This window comes from Rhinichthys klamathensis, unplaced genomic scaffold (genome assembly GCF_029890125.1).
Source record: "Rhinichthys klamathensis goyatoka isolate OS25496 unplaced genomic scaffold, OSU_Roscu_1.1 h1tg000303l_1, whole genome shotgun sequence".
In the NCBI taxonomy this organism is placed as follows: domain Eukaryota; kingdom Metazoa; phylum Chordata; class Actinopteri; order Cypriniformes; family Leuciscidae; genus Rhinichthys; species Rhinichthys klamathensis.
This window is the reverse complement of record NW_026606822.1, coordinates 4,772,475-4,790,654: the sequence shown is the minus strand read 5'-3', so window position 1 is coordinate 4,790,654 and position 18,180 is coordinate 4,772,475. Positions and strand designations below refer to the sequence as shown.

The 18,180-nt window shown below is 35.7% G+C and overlaps 2 protein-coding genes across 2 annotated transcripts; one reads left to right on the top strand and one right to left on the bottom strand.

Moving 5' to 3' along the window:
* Nucleotides 1–755: 755 nt before the first annotated feature.
* Nucleotides 756–8,353, top strand: LOC130104145 (1,25-dihydroxyvitamin D(3) 24-hydroxylase, mitochondrial). The gene is made up of 12 exons (XM_056270583.1): nucleotides 756–1,139; nucleotides 1,722–1,912; nucleotides 1,992–2,085; nucleotides 2,168–2,261; nucleotides 2,343–2,434; nucleotides 2,608–2,719; nucleotides 4,201–4,346; nucleotides 4,593–4,759; nucleotides 6,359–6,437; nucleotides 7,578–7,775; nucleotides 7,873–7,984; nucleotides 8,107–8,353. The coding sequence occupies exons 1-11, from the start codon at nucleotides 897–899 to the stop codon at nucleotides 7,981–7,983; spliced, it is 1,527 nt and encodes a 508-aa protein (XP_056126558.1). The 5' UTR covers nucleotides 756–896; the 3' UTR covers nucleotide 7,984; nucleotides 8,107–8,353.
* Nucleotides 8,354–13,787: 5,434 nt separating this feature from the next.
* nat8l2 (N-acetyltransferase 8-like 2) lies at nucleotides 13,788–16,438 on the bottom strand. The gene is made up of 2 exons (XM_056270607.1): nucleotides 16,380–16,438; nucleotides 13,788–14,639 (listed from the first exon to the last, which is right to left on the bottom strand). Coding segments are annotated over exons 1-2 (693 nt in total). The 5' UTR covers nucleotides 16,381–16,438; the 3' UTR covers nucleotides 13,788–13,947.
* Between the last annotated feature and the right edge of the window lie 1,742 nt (nucleotides 16,439–18,180).

The following is an 18,180-nucleotide window of genomic DNA, read 5'->3' as shown; positions in this document are numbered from 1 at the left end:
TTCTTATGTATATATATTCTATAAATCAGTATTTTAGTGAAGTTTAGTTCATTTTGTTTTCTTTATTTATGGTTATTTATAGAACTTTGAATCTCTACAGCTGCATAAAACGCTATATTTGTCCTAATTAAAACGCTATATTTGTCCTAATTAAAACGCTGTGATTCAACTGGTGATACTTTTTTGGTCTTCTGGGATTATTATGCATGCTGTCTTCATGACATCATATTCATTGAATACTTAATATTTGTACTTTATAATATGAATATGCACTCATACGCAACTTCTTACTAAAATCTTGATAGCCATGGACACATCCATGTTATTTATCAACTATTCTGATTTCAATACTGTAATAAATGAACTTATCTCAATGCAAAAAGCTTTTAGAACCTTTTCTTTTTTTTTCGGTATTATCAATCAAGTGCTGCACGTATGCATGATGCTTAACGATGATGAAATGTGAGATGTCATCAATGAAATTCCACGTCGAAATGTTCCAAGGCACCATCGCAAATACTGTACAAACAACCTCGATTGGCGATCGCCTTTGGCCAGGAGCGCACAGGAGCTGCTGAGTAAATATTTGCGGTCTCAGTGTTGACTCAGAGAGAGGAGTTGAGGCCAGCTCAAAGCGAACCGCCTCACCTCCGTTATGTTTATTTATAAAGCGCGTTTGAGGGCACTTCCTCGGTCTGTGCGGGGTCATGCGATAGGCTACTCACCAACGTAGATCCATAAATGAATGGTGGGCTCGACTTCCACACGCGATTCCTGATTGGTCGCCGCGTCCGACCGAGATAAACACAGCCGCGAGTATAGGCCTATATATATAGTGGCATCTAAGAGAAACTCCACTAACACTTTTACGCACGTCGTTTTACGCACGCTTAAAGATGAGAGTGCATGTCCAGAAATGTCCTCAGATTCTGGAGCTACTGAAGAAGAAGTCGTCTGTGGGGCTTCAGCACTGTAAGCCCACATCCTCCGTGTGCGTGCTGGACTCGAAGGATGCTGGCGGGAGCGCGCCATGCGCGCACAGTCTCGACTCCATTCCTGGACCAACAAACTGGCCGCTGTTCGGCAGCCTCATCGAGGTGCTCCGGAAAGGAGGCTTAAAGAGACAACACCAGGCGCTGGTATGAACCTCTGCATTAGCCTATTATGCATTATAAAAAATATTTTTATTTTCATTTATGTCCTTATATATTTAATGATTAAAAAAAAACTTTTTTTGTGTCAAAAACTTTTTTAAATTATTTTTTAAAAATCTGTTTATGCCTATTCAAAATAATTTGAATCAAAATGTTTATGAAATACACTATTAAAAAGGCTTTTCTTGCAATAATAATAATAATAATAATTATTATTATTAATAGTTAATTTATAGTGTACATATAAATAAGAAAAATATAAATGAAAAGCACACACAAATTTAAATACAATCATATTCAAATCATTATTATTATATGATTAAATTTGTGTGGGCTTTTCATTTATATTTTTCTTATTTATGTACACTATAAATGAACTTAAACTTATTTAGTGATATTTTTGTGAAGTTTAGTGAAACTTTTAACTTTATTTATGCTTATTTAGAGCACTTTATATATCTCTACACACACACACACACACACACACACAGAGAGAGAGAGAGAGAGTGTATCTGTACATTTCCTCTGTTTTAAGTTTTTTGTTTCCTCTGATCTTTTTGACCTCAGATCAATTACCATAAGAAGTTTGGGAAGATCTTCCGGATGAAGCTGGGCTCTTTTGAGTCGGTTCACATCGGGGCTCCAAGTTTATTGGAGGCTCTTTACAGGAAGGAGGGCAGCTATCCTCAGAGACTGGAGATCAAACCATGGAAAGCCTACAGAGACATGCGGGACGAGGCTTATGGGCTGCTCATACTGTAAATATTCTGGTTCTCTTACTAGATTGTATTGGTTATTTCATGACAGTTGTGGTATTTTAAACTCATGTATTTGCAGGGAGGGGAAGGACTGGCAGCGGGTGCGCAGCGCTTTCCAGCAGAAACTCATGAAACCAACCGAAGTCATGAAACTGGATGGGAAAATCAATGAAGTGAGTTGTGCTTGATAAACATCAGTTCACGCACTGCATCGTTCACGTCTATGCACGTATATGACTGCTTGTTGTCTTTAAGGTTTCAGCTGATTTGATAAAGAGGATCGGAAGAGCCCATGTCAATGGAAAGATCAATGATTTGAGTTTTGAACTGAACAAGTGGTCCTTTGAAAGTGAGTTTTCATGCCACATATACAGTACTATACTGTAAAAATGAAATGCATTTAATGTTTCTCTCTCTTTTGGTCTTACAGCCATTTGCTATGTGCTTTATGACAAACGTTTTGGGCTCTTGCAAGACAGTGTCAGCGAGGAGGCCATGAATTTCATCACGTCGATAAAAACGGTAAATTGACCATATCTTTGACCCAATCAATATTTCAATCAATAACGCTCACTGTTTAAACTATTGATGAAAGTTAAGCTTTATCCACATCTCCTTAGCTGCGTTTTGAGGCATTAGAAATGCAAAGATGCAAAGCTATAGTTAAAAAACTGATGGTGTTTTCTCACTTTCAGATGATGAGCACCTTTGGAATAATGATGGTGACGCCCGTGGAGCTTCACAGGATCCTGAATACGAAAACATGGAAAGACCACACAGCGGCATGGGACCGTATTTTTAGCACAGGTACTAAAGAGTTCCTCGATCAAATGACGTGTGACCCATAAAGCACATTTCCAGTCAGGTGATGACACATGAACTGACGGCTTTCTGCCTCAACCTCCTAAAAGAAGAAGAGTGTGCACAGCAGGAGAGAGAGAGAGAGAGAGAGAGAGAGAGAGAGAGAGAGAGAGAGAGAGAGAGAGAGAGAGAGAGAGAGAGAGAGAGAGAGAGAGAGAGAGAGAGAGAGAACCACAGTAGTAAACGCGGTGACCTAAGTGCAAGAGAATCCAGACAAATATTTGTATACCAGCAGGGAGGGAGAAAGAGGCGGTGGGAATGTTGACGCGAGACTGAATTACTCTCAGTTTGTTGTGTTGCTGTTGCTCTATTAGCGGCTCTCTCTGACAGACACCTGTCACACTATCACACACACTTCATCTTTCCTGCAGCTAAACAACAGCAGCATGCGCTGGACAAGTTCAAGGTGTCCGACACATGAAGGCTGACCATTAGACAAAAGTGCTGGCACCATACCAGTTTTTAATGAACAATTAGTCATTTACATTTCTGCATTTGGTAGAAAGTATACAAGCATATATACATATTCCTCTGAATATTGGAACAAGTATATAAAAAGATTACAAATACATAATACAAATTAAATCATTAGTTTATTTAAATGAAACATGATTCAAAGTGCTTTGCATAATACAGAAAAACAGAACTGAACAATTGTAAATTACTGTTATAAGTTAATTCAAAGTCAGTTTATTTAAAATTGACCAATATTAATATATATATTTATATATATTTAAAAATGGATAATATGCGTGTATGTTTTATATAGTATGTCAGTAAGATTAATTCAGCAAATATGCATTTAAAGGGACACTAACTGTTTTCAATATTCGTAATAAAAAGAACACTGTAAAAAATGATATGATCAGTAAGTCATGGCAACTTATGTTTTGACTACTTTAACATCAAAATAATTTAAGCAATTTCAACTTTTTATAAGTTATACAAGATTAACCTCTTTTTTCACAGTTTAATGTCATTTAAGTTGTACAGCCAATTTGAAACATTTAAGGCAGCAACTGAACTGAAAATTTAAAGCTGAAATTGTAAAATTTCCTGTGAATTATTTCTTGAGCGGCAAATCATCATATTAGAGTGATTTCTGAAGGATCATGTGACACTGAAGACTGGAGTAATGATGCTGAAAATTCAGCTTTGATCATTTTGAAATATATTAAAACAGTTCTGTAATAATATTTCACAATATTTCTATTTTCCTTCAAATAAATGCAGCTTTGGTGAACATAACTTTCAATAAAGGACACCGTTAAATAAAATCATGCATTCACTGTAAATATTATTGAGCAAATAGCATGTTATATTCACTTACATTTTCATGAAATACCATTTAAGAATGCACACACTTTTATTAAAAATCATCCCTCGGAAATGTCACCAATTACTCAAGCAATCTATCATCTTAACAGCTAAACTTTACATTGACAAGAACCTGAAGAGGCACTCGGACGGCAAAGCGGACAATTTCCTCTGCGATATCTTCCACCAGAACCACCTCACCAAGAAGGAGCTGTACGCCGCCACAACAGAACTGCAGGTCGGAGGAGTGGAGACGGTACGCATGCACAACACACACCAACTTTCACAACCCCAGACAAACAAGCCTGTTTTCCAGTCACACGCGAGCGAGCTAAAAAAAACAGTTGATTTAACTCGTCTTTGTTCTGCTCTTATCCAGGCTTAGTCCACTCAAGCGCATAAGTCAGAAGAATGAGGCAGGGCGAGCATTAATTGTTCTGCTGGGGGAATACTGTACAGTGTGTCCTGATTGACCAAACAAATCCTTCTTGTTTTCCTGCAGACGGCTAATAGCATGTTGTGGGTTATTTTCAACCTCTCCCGAAACCCCTGCGCCCAAGCAAAACTTCTGAAGGAGATCCTAGACGTGGTGCCTGCTGGGAAGACGCCTCGTGCCGAACACATCAAGAACATGCCCTACCTCAAAGCCTGCCTGAAGGAGTCCATGAGGTGAGCATGAGCGCTGTCGATGGGTCACGTTTCACCCCGAAATATACCCCAAAATGTGCTTAATTGCTCTTAAAACAGATTTTACGTATGCAAAATATCACTTCTCGTGTCTTTCTTTTGCTTTAATCAAAAGGTTTCCCCTTAATACTGGTTGAGACAATCCACTTTACACTCTTAAAAATAAAGGTTCTTCATTGGCGTCGATGATTCCATGAAGAACCTTTAAAATTCATGCACCCTTAAAAAAAGTTTTTGGGTTTCCCAAAGAATGAGAGAACCCTCTACAGAACCCTTGTCCACTATAAACAACCTTTGGTGGAAGAGAAAGGATCCATGGATGTTAAAGGTTCTTGATGGAACCATCAATGTCAGTAAAGGACCTTTTATTTTGTGTGTGGAATCTTTTCGTTGCACAAAAGGTTCTGGAAAATTATTTGGGGAAACCAAAAATGGTTCTTACACCCTTAAAAATTCCTTTTCTTTTTTTTGGCATCGATGGTTCCATCAAGAACCTTCAACATTCATGGATCCAGATTATTGAATTGTTCTTCACACGAAGAAAAAATTATTAAGAACTGCTCACTGAAAAGTTCTTCCGGGAACTCAAAGTGGTTCTTTCACTGTTAAAAATAACGGTTCTTTATTGGCATTGATGGTTCCAATGAAGAACCTTTAACATTCATGGAGTCTTTCCATTGCACAAATAATTCTTTAGATTATTCAAATGTTCTTTACACAAGAAAATAGTTCTTTAACTTTTAAAAACGGTTTACTGAAAGGTTCTTTGGGGAACCAAAATGGTTCCTACAAACTTCAAAATTAAGGTACTTTATTGGCATCTATGATTCCACGAAGAACCTGTAAAGTCCATGGAACCATTCAAAACATTACAAAAGGTTTTTATACTGGAAAAAAGTTTCTTTAGATTTTTAATATGTTCTTCACACTAAGAAAAACTGAAAGGTGTTTCGAGGAACCCAAAATGGTTCTTCTGTTGCATCCCATTTTTTAAAAAGTGTTAAATCTTTCCATTGCACAAAAAATTGTTTAGTGGAAAAGGGTTCTTTAGATTATTAAAATTCTTCATTTAAGAACTGTTCACTGAAAGGTTCTTTTGGGAACCCAAACATTTCTTACATCTTTAAAAAATAAAGGTTATTTATTGGCATTGATGGTCCAATGAAGAGAGATCTTTATTTTAAAAATGTAGCCATCCATCCCAGCACTGTTCTGATGAATGTGTGGAATCAGCTGTAAAGGTTCATATGAGGTCATACCAGGTCCAGTCAGGTGACATAATAATAGTCCCGACTGGAATCCGAAAGCACATGGAAGTCATGTTTATGCCCTCACACTTTCATGTTCCAGTCATGCGTTACAGGAAGACATGTCCTTGGACATTAAAGAAGGATAATGCTGAAGCATGTGCTGTGAATGTTGATGGTGTACTGTATTTGTGGGATTATCTAGCCTTGACTTGCATTAGCGCCATAAAGTGCCTCATACCATTCAGCTTACAGTCTCACACATGCAAAAGATGGAAATTCTCGGGAATTCTCAACAGCAAGAGGTTCATTGTTGTTGTTCTTTTTCCTGCAGAGTTTCACCCTCTGTGCCGTTCACCAGCCGTACCTTAGACAAAGACACCGTGCTGGGCGATTATACTCTGCCTAAAGGAGTGAGTATTGGTTATTCGCAGTCCTGCTCACTATACTTCCCCCTGTATGAACTCTGATCCAAAACCTATGAGCGGTCTTGATGTCTACTGTCTAACTGGCAGCTTCTAATACAACATCATAACTGAAATAAAAGTTCATAAGCAGCTGATTTGGATGAATGTGTTACATATCCTTCATCATCAGTTGTGCACCTGACTTAAAGGGATAGTTCACCCCAAAATGAAAATTCTGTCAGTAATTACTCTCCCTCATGTTGTTCCAACCCCGTAAGACTTTCGTTCATCTTCGGAACACAAATGAAGATCTTTTTGATTAAATCTGAGAGCTGGATCACTCCTCCATAGGCTTCTTAAGGGATCGAAACTGGCCGGCCCAAAAGTTATGAAAGACATCGTTAAAATAGTCCGAGTGACTACAGTGGCTCAACCTTAAGTTTATCAAGCGACGAGAATACTTTTTGTGCGCAAAAAAACAAACAAAAATACCGACTTTATTTAACTATTCATTTCCTTCTCTGTACGGCCGTGATATTTCACGTACACAAAGCTTCTGTGTTGTACGTCATGCATCACACACATGACCAGCGTCGGCCAATAGTGAGCCTACGTGTGACGTGCAACCTAGAAGCTTTGCGCAATATCACTACGTGAAATCTCGAGGCCCACGGAGAAGGAAATGAATAGTTGAATAAAGTCGTTATTTTTGTTTGTTTTTTTGCGCACAAAAAGTATTCTCGTCGCTTGATAAACTTAAGATTGAGCCACTGTAGTCACTCTGACTATTTTAACGATGTCTTTCATAACTTTTGGGCCGGTCAGTTTCGATCCCTTAAAGGTGAACTAAGTAACTTTTTTACCTTAACCGAACAGCTTTGGAGTTATTGTAATGTTTATATTACTGATTTCGTGTTGAATGGTGGTCGTCTCGCAGTTTTCATTTTTGGGTGAACTATCCCTATAAAATACTGCCTAGATAGACAGCTTACTGGGTTTTGCAAAAGACTGTAACTAGTTTGTGTCCCATTCATTACGTCATCATAATATCTACGTCATTTTATGCAATGCACATTCATATTTAGCAGTTCATGAGATGAAATTGGAGCATTATATTTATTTAACCCTATTTATTTATGTTCTCAGACCGTCATGATGATCAACAGTCAGGCTATCAGTTCAAGCGAGGAGTATTTTGACAACGGCAAGCAGTTCAGACCAGAACGCTGGCTTGAAGATAAAGGCTCCATCAACCCGTTCGCCCATGTTCCCTTCGGGATCGGAAAGAGGATGTGCATCGGCCGGCGTCTCGCTGAGCTACAGATCCAACTGAGTCTTTGCTGGGTACGTTTGCAGTGTAGCTGGACATTAAACGGTTAACAATACTTCTAGGTCGAATGTATTTTCTTCACCTAGTCCTAATATATGCTCTTTATTACAGATACTACGTGACTATGAGATTGTGGCCACAGACCATGAGCCGGTGGAGTCGCTGCATTCAGGAACACTGGTTCCCAGTCGAGAGCTCCCAGTGGCTTTTGTCCCCCGATGAGGTACTGGAACCAGCTCAAACGTTTCATTCAAGACCATAAAGATATTAGCAGAGGTTTGATGCTCACGTGTGCACCGTGAGAATCTCCTCTTGTATTTTATAACCTGTTTTTTATCTTTGCAGATATCTTGTACCAGTACTAACCTGAACCAATGACTCCATATCAATGGATCAGACACATTATGAGACCTTTATATTGCTGCTAACCTATACAGAATGTATCAGTCTCACACTTCAAATATACCTCAAACTATTAGTATACATACAGTAGTAAATATGATTATTCTATTTATTTACTTTATGGAAATGACAGGCTAAATTAAATATTTAAGGTTCTCATAATTGCTGCTACCTACTATATTACTACAGTAAATATATTTGACTAAAATGTTAAAATTATTATGTAGAGGTGGTAAATTTTCTATGCAATATTGTTTTGTACTGAAATCGTTCCATGTACAGTATTATGTAAAATTCTTTTTATTCTCTTTTTTAATACAGAAACTGTGTAGAAATGTACACATATGTCATATAAAACATAAATGTAACATTGTATTTATATACTCAATAAAATATGTTTAATGTATGTCTGTATGTGTGGTGAGAAAACAATGTGACGGTTGTAAAGCAAATCATTCAAAATCTCAATCTAGAAATTTACTGGATATTGTTCACAGCAAACCACTTTTGTTTATAATACAAAGTGTGAATGTCTTGCGGTGGTCTGATATGAATTTAACTCATTGTGTGTGACACATTAAAAATACTTTGGACTCACTTACAAAAAAGTAGCACGGTATTACTGTTTTTCTAATTTGAAGCACCATATCTGAATATAGTAATCATGCATGGTGTACCATGGTTTTACAATCTGATACCATCACTGATCAGATCTAAAAAAAAAGCGGTTATATCAGGTCTTTAATTATTAATTCTCTATTGGAGGCTGAAGTTGATTTAATAAAGGGGGGAGATACATTCATAATATACTCGTTCAAAAAAGACCTTTTTATTTTTTTCACCAACGAAAGACTCATTCTCACAGGACTGTGGGATGCCATATGCCGTGTAGGATACATCAGTCCTGTACACTGAGCATATACAGAGTGTACAAACAATAAACAGTAAAAAAAATTATTTATATTTATATTTAACTTTTCACACTAAAATGCTCGACTGCCTGTTTTTTGTTGCAAAATCCAATTATATTATCGCACAGATCTTTATAAAAAGTTGGATATATACAGTAAGTATGCCCAACTTTATCCGTATACATACAGTATTCACATGTATACTATATGGCAAATCTCAACTGCTTGTATCGTCACTAAACGTGAACTATAGCTAAACGTGACTATAAAGCATAAAGATATTGTAAACATTAACATCATGATTTTCTGCTTTGAAACAAGAATGTGTTTTGTGAAAAACACTATATAAATAAATTTGGATTGACTTGAGGTATCAGAAAATAAAAGTTATATACTGTATATGAAAATAATATATGACATTATATATATAGGAATGTGATAAAAATAACTATAGAAAATAGTGTATGTATACGTACACACGACAATTGTTTGTTTTTCTTTATTTTATTTTATGACATGTCTAACATTTTTTGTATAACAAAATGTATATATTCTATAGAATAACTATAGAAATAAAATATATTATTTTAATATTAATATGAAAATTTTAAATTTTCTATGTCGAGCATTTCTTTGTATGAAAGGTAAACTATAAAAAAAATATTCAAATAATATTAATACATTTATTAATATTAAAAAATATATTATTATTATTGTTGTTGTTATTTTTTATTACCACTGTTGTTTTTGTTGTTTTTCCCGTAAGTAAAAAAAAAAAGTGCTCTGTTGGGCGTTCTCCAGCATGAGGTATGGAGCCGTTCTCAGGGGGCTTATGGGGTGGATGGGGGGGTTTGGGTTAATTGGCCGCTCTGAGCCCGTCAGCTGACACTGGACTAACACAGATACAATGTCATCATGTTCTGGCATTTCACAAGCTATGAACTTGATGTTTTGACAGAAAGGCACACAAAAACACTGCCAAGTGATATAACATGCAACTACTGTAACTTTAACCCCAGTTTCTCAACGTCCCTTTGCTTTGGCCCGAGGCCAGTGCCGTTCACCTCGTGTTGTGTGGGCTCAGGGCAAAAACAAACTCACTACGCCAATAGAGCAATGCAATAAAGTCAAATGTCTGATTGCCGCCTGTGTTGATAGTAGTATTAGCACACCGCCGCTCAAGTAGAGCCATGAAAAAATCATCCAAAATGAATGCTTATCTTTATTCTTGCTTAACCAGTACTGTAATTGTAATGGAATGGCATTCCTGTGATTAAATTGGCATGATCTTGTCTTATAGTTTTCCTGAATTATGGCATGTGTTTATCTCATAGTAGAGCTGCTGACATAATTCCTGCTCCATCAATGCCAAACTCAAACAACAAGTTCAACATTGGGACTAAGATCCAAATTTCACATGAAGTGACATGATTGAAGTTTTTGGATAAAGGCTTTTATCAAACTATGAACAACATGAAAAAACATAATGGTGCTCTCAATGCAAACCAAATTACTCATGGGGTCATTCACCTGCTAGAAGCCCTTTATCCCGAGTTAAGAAATGGGCAACAGTCCATACAGAACTAGAAGTTTCTACAGAAACAAATAGAAAGAAGACACTGAATTCTGTCAGGTTGTTCACTTATATTACGAAAACATACGGAATAGCAAACAAAAATATCCAGTAATAAAATAGGGATGCAAAAATACATTAATCAAAAGTGACAGTAAAGATATTTTAAAAATATTCCATTTCAAATAAATGCAGTTCTTTTAAACATTCTATTCATCAAAGATTCCTCATAAAGTCAGTTTCCATAATGTGAAAATGTGAAAATATGAAGCAGCACAACTGTTTTCAGCATTGATAATAATCAGAAATGTTTCTAGAGCAGCAAATCAGCATATTAAAATGATTTCTGAAGGATCATGTGACACTGAAGACTGGAGTAATGATGTTTAATAATGATGTTGAATAAATTAATATTCATATAGAAACAATTATTTTGAATTGTAATAATATTTCACAATATAACTGTTTTTATTTGATCAAATAGATGTAGCCTTGGTGAAGCAGAACTGACGTCTTCTTCCAATACAATTTTAAAGAATACAGACCCCGAACTTACCGACGATATCATAAATATAAGCAGCAGGACAACACAATTGTTCACAGAATGAAACTGTTTAACCTGTAGAAACCCTACACACACAAACCAACCTATATCCATATCAGCTTTCTCCTTATCATTCATGAGGCTTTACTGTACACCAGCAATGTGGAAGTTTTCTAATCTTTAAGAGGTCATTCACTTCAAGACAGCTTCTACTCGAGGTATAAACAGTATAATCTCACTGTGAATCAGCAGTTACGTGAATCCAGATCATTCTTATACTTCCAATGTCAAAAGATTTATTGCTTATACTTGAATTCATCTGTAAGCTTTGTTTCCCGAGGAATACCTGTAATACTTTCTGGGATACTTTCTAAACCATGATCACTGGGAGACTGTAAAATATGAAAGTTACCATCTGATGCGACAGACCTGTTATATTCTGAGGAACAAACTATTAAAGAGTAAAAGGAAAATCGCTTATATTGTATTAAAACTGAGAGTTGCATTATATTTCACAAAATGACAAGCATTACACATCTGCCAAATGATCTCACACGCAGTTTGGATAGAAAATATCGGATCCACCTGAGAACGTTTATCCAACACTCTTAGAAAAAGGTACAAAAGCTGTCACAGGAGCAGTACCTTTTCAAAAGGTATACTTTTGTTCCTTTTATGAACTAATATGTACACTTAAGGGAACTAATGTATACCTTTAAGAAACCAATATGCACCCTTTAAGTACAAAAGTGTAGCTTTTGAAAAGGTATCGCCACAGTGACAGTTTTTGTACCTTTTTCCTGAGAGTGAAGCAAGAGCAAAATTAACAATATAAAGTTGATGCCTCCATCTAGTGTCTGTTTAGAAGTAGCGCAACAGTGGAGATTTTGAAAAAAAAATCCATTTTATCAACATCAAGTGTTCATTGTAACATTACTTTTACTAAAGCACACTTTACCTTAATTGTTAATCACCCTATAAATCATTTTGAATGAGCTCCATGATTTTGATAACTGACTTTGAGGGAGACATTTTACAATGAATAACAGTATTTGTATTTTCAATGTATTTCCAATGTTAGTCACACTTACTTTTTATTTTATTGCAACAGAACATATACAAAAATTGTACATGAAAATACATCTCACAACAAGTAGAAAATAACAATCAGAAAAAAAAGAAAAAAAAGATCTTGCCAGGGGTAAAATTACAATAATTTAAAGTAACAAAAAGCTTCATAGGTCTTTCTTGCTTTTTTGTTCTTAATTTTATCTAATGTATTACCATATTGTTTAATCTCTTTTATAAAGTGTTCAAAGCTTGGCTTATAGCTTTAGTCCATTTTTTCACATGAATGTGATATTTTCCAAGTAAAATAAAAAGTTGTATAAGGAAGCACATCTTACTTTTGTTATCAACATTGTCCTGCACAAAAAAAAAAAAAAAACTACATCAAACAGCTCAATTTGTATATGTTTCAAACAACTTAGAAATGAAATTTGAAACATCCAACCAAAACATTTTTGAATATATACAATTAAAAAAAAGATGAGTCACAGATTCTTTGGCATTGCCACAAAATTCGCATAAGTTTTCAATATTCAAATGGAAACGTTCAGAATGACAGGGTAAATTCTGTGTACAATTTTATAGGATACCTCTCTAATTTTATTATTAACACAAAACTTATTTGTTATAGACCATACTCTTTTCCAATTAATATTTTCAAATTTAGACGACCAAAAACCTGTTGAACAAGGCAATAAGTTTGTTTTTAAAGTATTTCTAATAAATCTGTTACTGCATTTATCTATTAATATCCCCAATAAATATTGTATCACTACAAAAACTGGTTTGACGATCACCATTTATATATAGGATATAATCCAGGATTTCGTAATAGTGAAACAACTCTGCCAGGGATTGCATCAAAAACAATAGCATATTCTTTTGGCCTCACAGGAATCATAAACTTATTGAGAAATTCAGAATAAGTTAAAAGTAAACCTTGTTCATTAAGCAACTGATTAACAGTACGACTTCCATTGTCGTACCATGTCTGATTAAAGATTGACTTTTTTTTGTACAAGACATCTTTGTTATTCCATATAAAGTATCGATGCGGTGAAAAGTTGTGTTTGTAGATTAATTGCCAAGCCAGAAGTGCCTGCTTATGAAATATTGCCAGTTTAACAGGGATTTTTTCAACTGAGAAATTACACTTTAAAAGAGTTTGAAAAAAAATGACCAAAACCAAAGAAATCAATAACTTTGAACATAAACAAATGTTCAACAGTGTCAAACGCTTTATAGAAATCAATAAATAATATAAAAGAATCATCTGGGATAAGGTGTCTATAATCAATTAAATCTAAAATTGGTCTTTAGTCACACTTACGTCTCGACAGGATGTGTATTTATGACGTCAATTCAATTTATGTAAGGAGAACGAATCAGCTTCACCCTAGACGGGGCTTCATCTGGGCTGTGTAATGAACTTTACACATGTGTAATGCACAGAAATAATGAAATTTGTAATAATGCACATATATGTACTGTATTGCAAGCAAGAAATAATCCAATTCAGAATCCAGAATCATAAAAGTGAAAAATCTTTAATAGCAAATTTCATTACATTTGTGTGATGTAAAACAGTGCTCTAAAACTTCTGTAAAAAGTGCTACTAAGCTTAAAGAAAATCAGTAGCCTACACAAATCAGACCTACAAAAGAAACTTTCAGCCTTTAGATGAAAAGTTAATGATCAATGTTCTTCTCCATGGTCAGAATCGTGGCTCTAGTCATCCAGATCATCCACTTTGGGAACTCAGATTGCGTGTGAACCAGGACGAGTTTAAAGCCCAGCTTAAAGTACAGCGCCACGGCTGCTCTCTGCGTAGAAGAGGTGGAAAGCTCGATCTTTGAGAAGCCACGTTCCCTACAGAAGTCTTCCGCAGTTTTAGCCAGCTGTCGACCGAGACCAGTACGGCGACAGGTGGACGAAACAATCATTCGGTAAACCTCGCCATACTTCTTCCCATCACTTCCCGGGTCATTTTTTCCTTCAACGGCCACCATCCCCAAAATCTGAGGCCGGCCGCTCACCTCAGCTTCGGCAACCCAGAAGCAGTTGTCTGGATTACTGAGGTAGTAACCCGGAATATCTTGCATATCCGTGTTCAGTCTGGCCCGCACGTAGCCGGCGTAGAACTCGTAGCAGCAGAAGAACACGAGACCTATCCAGGCTCCTCCAGACACCAGGGCCAGAAGCACTGACTGTCCACCCCACACATACGAGCCCATGTAGAAGAACAGGCTCACAGTGATGTGCAGCGGACGGGTCATGGCGTACAGGAACGCAGGATTGATGTGCTCCTCTATTCCATCTCGGAAAACTCTTTCGACAGCCTCCCGGTCAGAGGGCTGATAGCGCCGGATCACACTGTGCACTGGTGGAGCAATTCCAATAGAAATCAGCAAAATACAGAAAAGAATTTGAAAATGCACTGTAATTTATTTAGTATATACAAAATGTTATATATATTATATAAAAATACAGTTATAAAATATACATAAAAAAGCATTTTACTGTATATATATATATATTATTTAGAGGGGTCTACTAACAGTGCATGCTATTTATGGCTACTAAAGGTATATACAGTTTTGTGTATGTTGCATGTTATGTCTGTGCCTTCTGAATGGACCAAGAGTCTGGAAATAAAGTTGATGATGATGACATACATACATGACACACATGGCATGTTTACATGACAACGATGTACTAAAAACGGAAACGTTTTTTTCGTTGCGAAAACGTCTAAAACGCTGTATTCTGCTGCCAGGCCAGTAGATGGCGATGTCACTTTGAAAAGAAACACTATGCACCCATAAAAAAAAAACACGTAATGCACACTTTTGTTGTTTTCATGTAGACAATAATAGTATTATTTCCAAAAACTTGCACTTTGACGTAAATGGCAGCAATCGCCAGCAAACCCGAAACAGCCAAACCGCCGGTGTTGTGTAAATGAACATTCAAAACCGAACGCATTAAAGCTTTCAGTTTTTTTAGTTGAAAGTGTCATGTAAACAGCCCCTAAATGATCTATTATTATGTTTCAAAAACCACACAAACTGAACACGACGGTCGTCTGTATGTGAAAACCAACTTTTGTGTTTTTAGTAAACATACCCTCAATGACTTGAAACTTTTTTTATGAACGACAAACGTTGCTTCTGGCCAGCTGTCATATGCGGGTTCATGAGTTCATGCTTGACATAAACGCCAGCAATCGTGTTGCGTGGTTTTTGAAGCGTCAACTTTGGAGTAAACTTGCATTATATGGATTTGCAGGGATGAATTATTTTTCTAAAAATCTTTGTTTGTGTTCATCTGAGACGGCATAAGGTGAATAAAGGTTTAATTTTTGGTAGGAATATCCTTTTAATTATAAAGTTTTACTCAAAAATATTTGACGACAGAACACAATTCGAAATGATAACTTTTTGGTTATTTCGTATCTTTACAAATATATATGGCTTTTAATGTGGATTTTAAACAATTATCTGACCTTATCTGATTAATTCAAACTACATACAAGCATCGCGCAAAACTTTTAAAACCTCAAAATCCATTAGTTAGACGTTTATATAAGATGGAGATTTTTTTTCTTCAAAAGTCAATGTGGCGACACGTGGAAGATTCCTGAGAGCATATATACATATATACATACATAAAATACACATATATATATATTTATATATATATATATATATATATATACACACACACACATATATATATATATATATATATATATATATATATATACATACACATACATATATATATATATATATATATATATATATATATATATATATATATATATGTATGTATGTATGTGTATGTATATATATATATATATATATATATATATACACATACATATATATATATATATATATATATATATATATATATACATACACACACACACACACATATATATATATATATATATATATATATATGTGTGTGTGTGTGTGTGTTATGCTGGTGAGCTAATGATAACAGTTTTCACGTTTTGGTGACACTGCAAAGCATAAAAACAATTAAAATCCGTTTGTTCATATCACAATGCAGGTGCAGAATAGACAGACAGCCAGAACTGTTCGCTACTTACTGTTTAATGTGATTATCCTTTATTTCCAATCAGTGTTCGGTTCCTTTCTGGCAGAACCTTTTTTTTACAGTCTATGGACAGAACCTGCACTGTCGATCACATGATGCGCGCGTGTCAAACTCAAAGACAAAGTTATCAGCGGTTTTATCAGTTCAAAGTTCACAAGTTTACAGGATTAGACATTCTCGATTCAGATGGAATTTTTTTTTAATAGTTAAAAAAAAGTGTATAGTTTAATTTGCATGCATAAAAATGCCATGAACCTGGGGAAAGTAAATGAGAGTGCCGAGATTCCATCCCTCACTCATGTGTTCCTCTGAGGGTCAGTCGCGCTGTTCTGCTGTTATCGCCCTCTAGCGTTACTGGCCGGTTCTGCTGCGGGGTTTGACCGCACTGCTTGTGTTTGATGTGCTGTATCACTGCTATTATGCTAATATTAGTAATTTTGAGAGTAGCATATTTTGCCCTTCATTGTTTAAATATGTTCAATTGACCTCAATAGACTGAAACTGAGGCTTTAATCTGCCCTGTTCTGTGGTGTCATAAAGCATTCACTTTAGTGAGATTCAGTTTAACCCCAGCAAAACCACATTGCAGGAATACAATACATTTTCAATTTGGTGTCTCAGTAGAAATTAACTTATGAAAAAATAAATCTTGAACTAATGGTTCTTGGTGATACCAAATGCAAGGTGAAACTTTTTGATGATTCCTTATCGCTTAAATCAGGGGGTTTCAAACTGGGATGCAGGACCCACATGGGCCACAAGGGAGTGCAAGGGGGTCTGTGGAAAAGCTGAGTAAAAATAAATAAATAAACATAAAATTAAACTAAATAAATCAAATTGATTAAAATAAAAAAATATTCAAATAAGCAAATAAAATTGGATTTAAATAAATAAAAAATAAATCAATGGATTTTATTACACTACATTTATTAAAATAAATAAATAAAAATAAGATTAAACTAAACGAATAACATTGATTAAAATAAAATGTAATTTAAGTGAATATAATTTGATTTAAAAATACATAAATAAATAATACATTGATGCATTTTTTATTACAATGCATTTATTAAGATAAATAAATAAAATAAATATTTGATACATCTAAATTTATTCAAATAAATGATTTAAATAAATATAAATATGAAAATTAAATAAACAAATTGATTAACTTAAATTGATTAAAATAAATAAATGAAATTAGCTTTAAATTAATACATAATATTAATTGGGTCTTCTTTATACATAGGCTATACTGTATAGTAGGGCTGTCTTTTAAAAGTTAGGATGGGGGGTCCGTGCATCTAAAATATTGTGTGATTGTTAGTGTAGATAAGGCTTTTGTTAAACGCAGCTCATATTGTGTTCACTTCACACTGTGTGTGGCTTAATCGATGTTTCTGATTGATAATCGGCCGCGGGCTTTAGGACCCGGATGCTCGGTTAGTCCAGACACCGGTTGATGATCCGCTCGCGACTCATTCAATGTCTTTTATCAAAGAACAATAAACGCTCGTCTCAACCGGACAGGTTACACACGTTTATGCTCTTGCGTTAACATTAGTCCTCTTACTTCTAACAGAGACTGGGCTGAGCACTGCACATCTGCAGCCCCGGCGAGCTCCTCCTTCATCCAGCCCGCTTCAGGCCACCGGTGACGGGCAGCATGAGCCAGAGCCAGAGGTTCACCGTGACTGCCGGTGACATGCAGGGGGAAGTGAACCAGCTGTTCGAGGGCGATGAGGAGACACCGACACCGAGCTCTGCTGAAGCTGATGCTCAAGCCTTCGGGA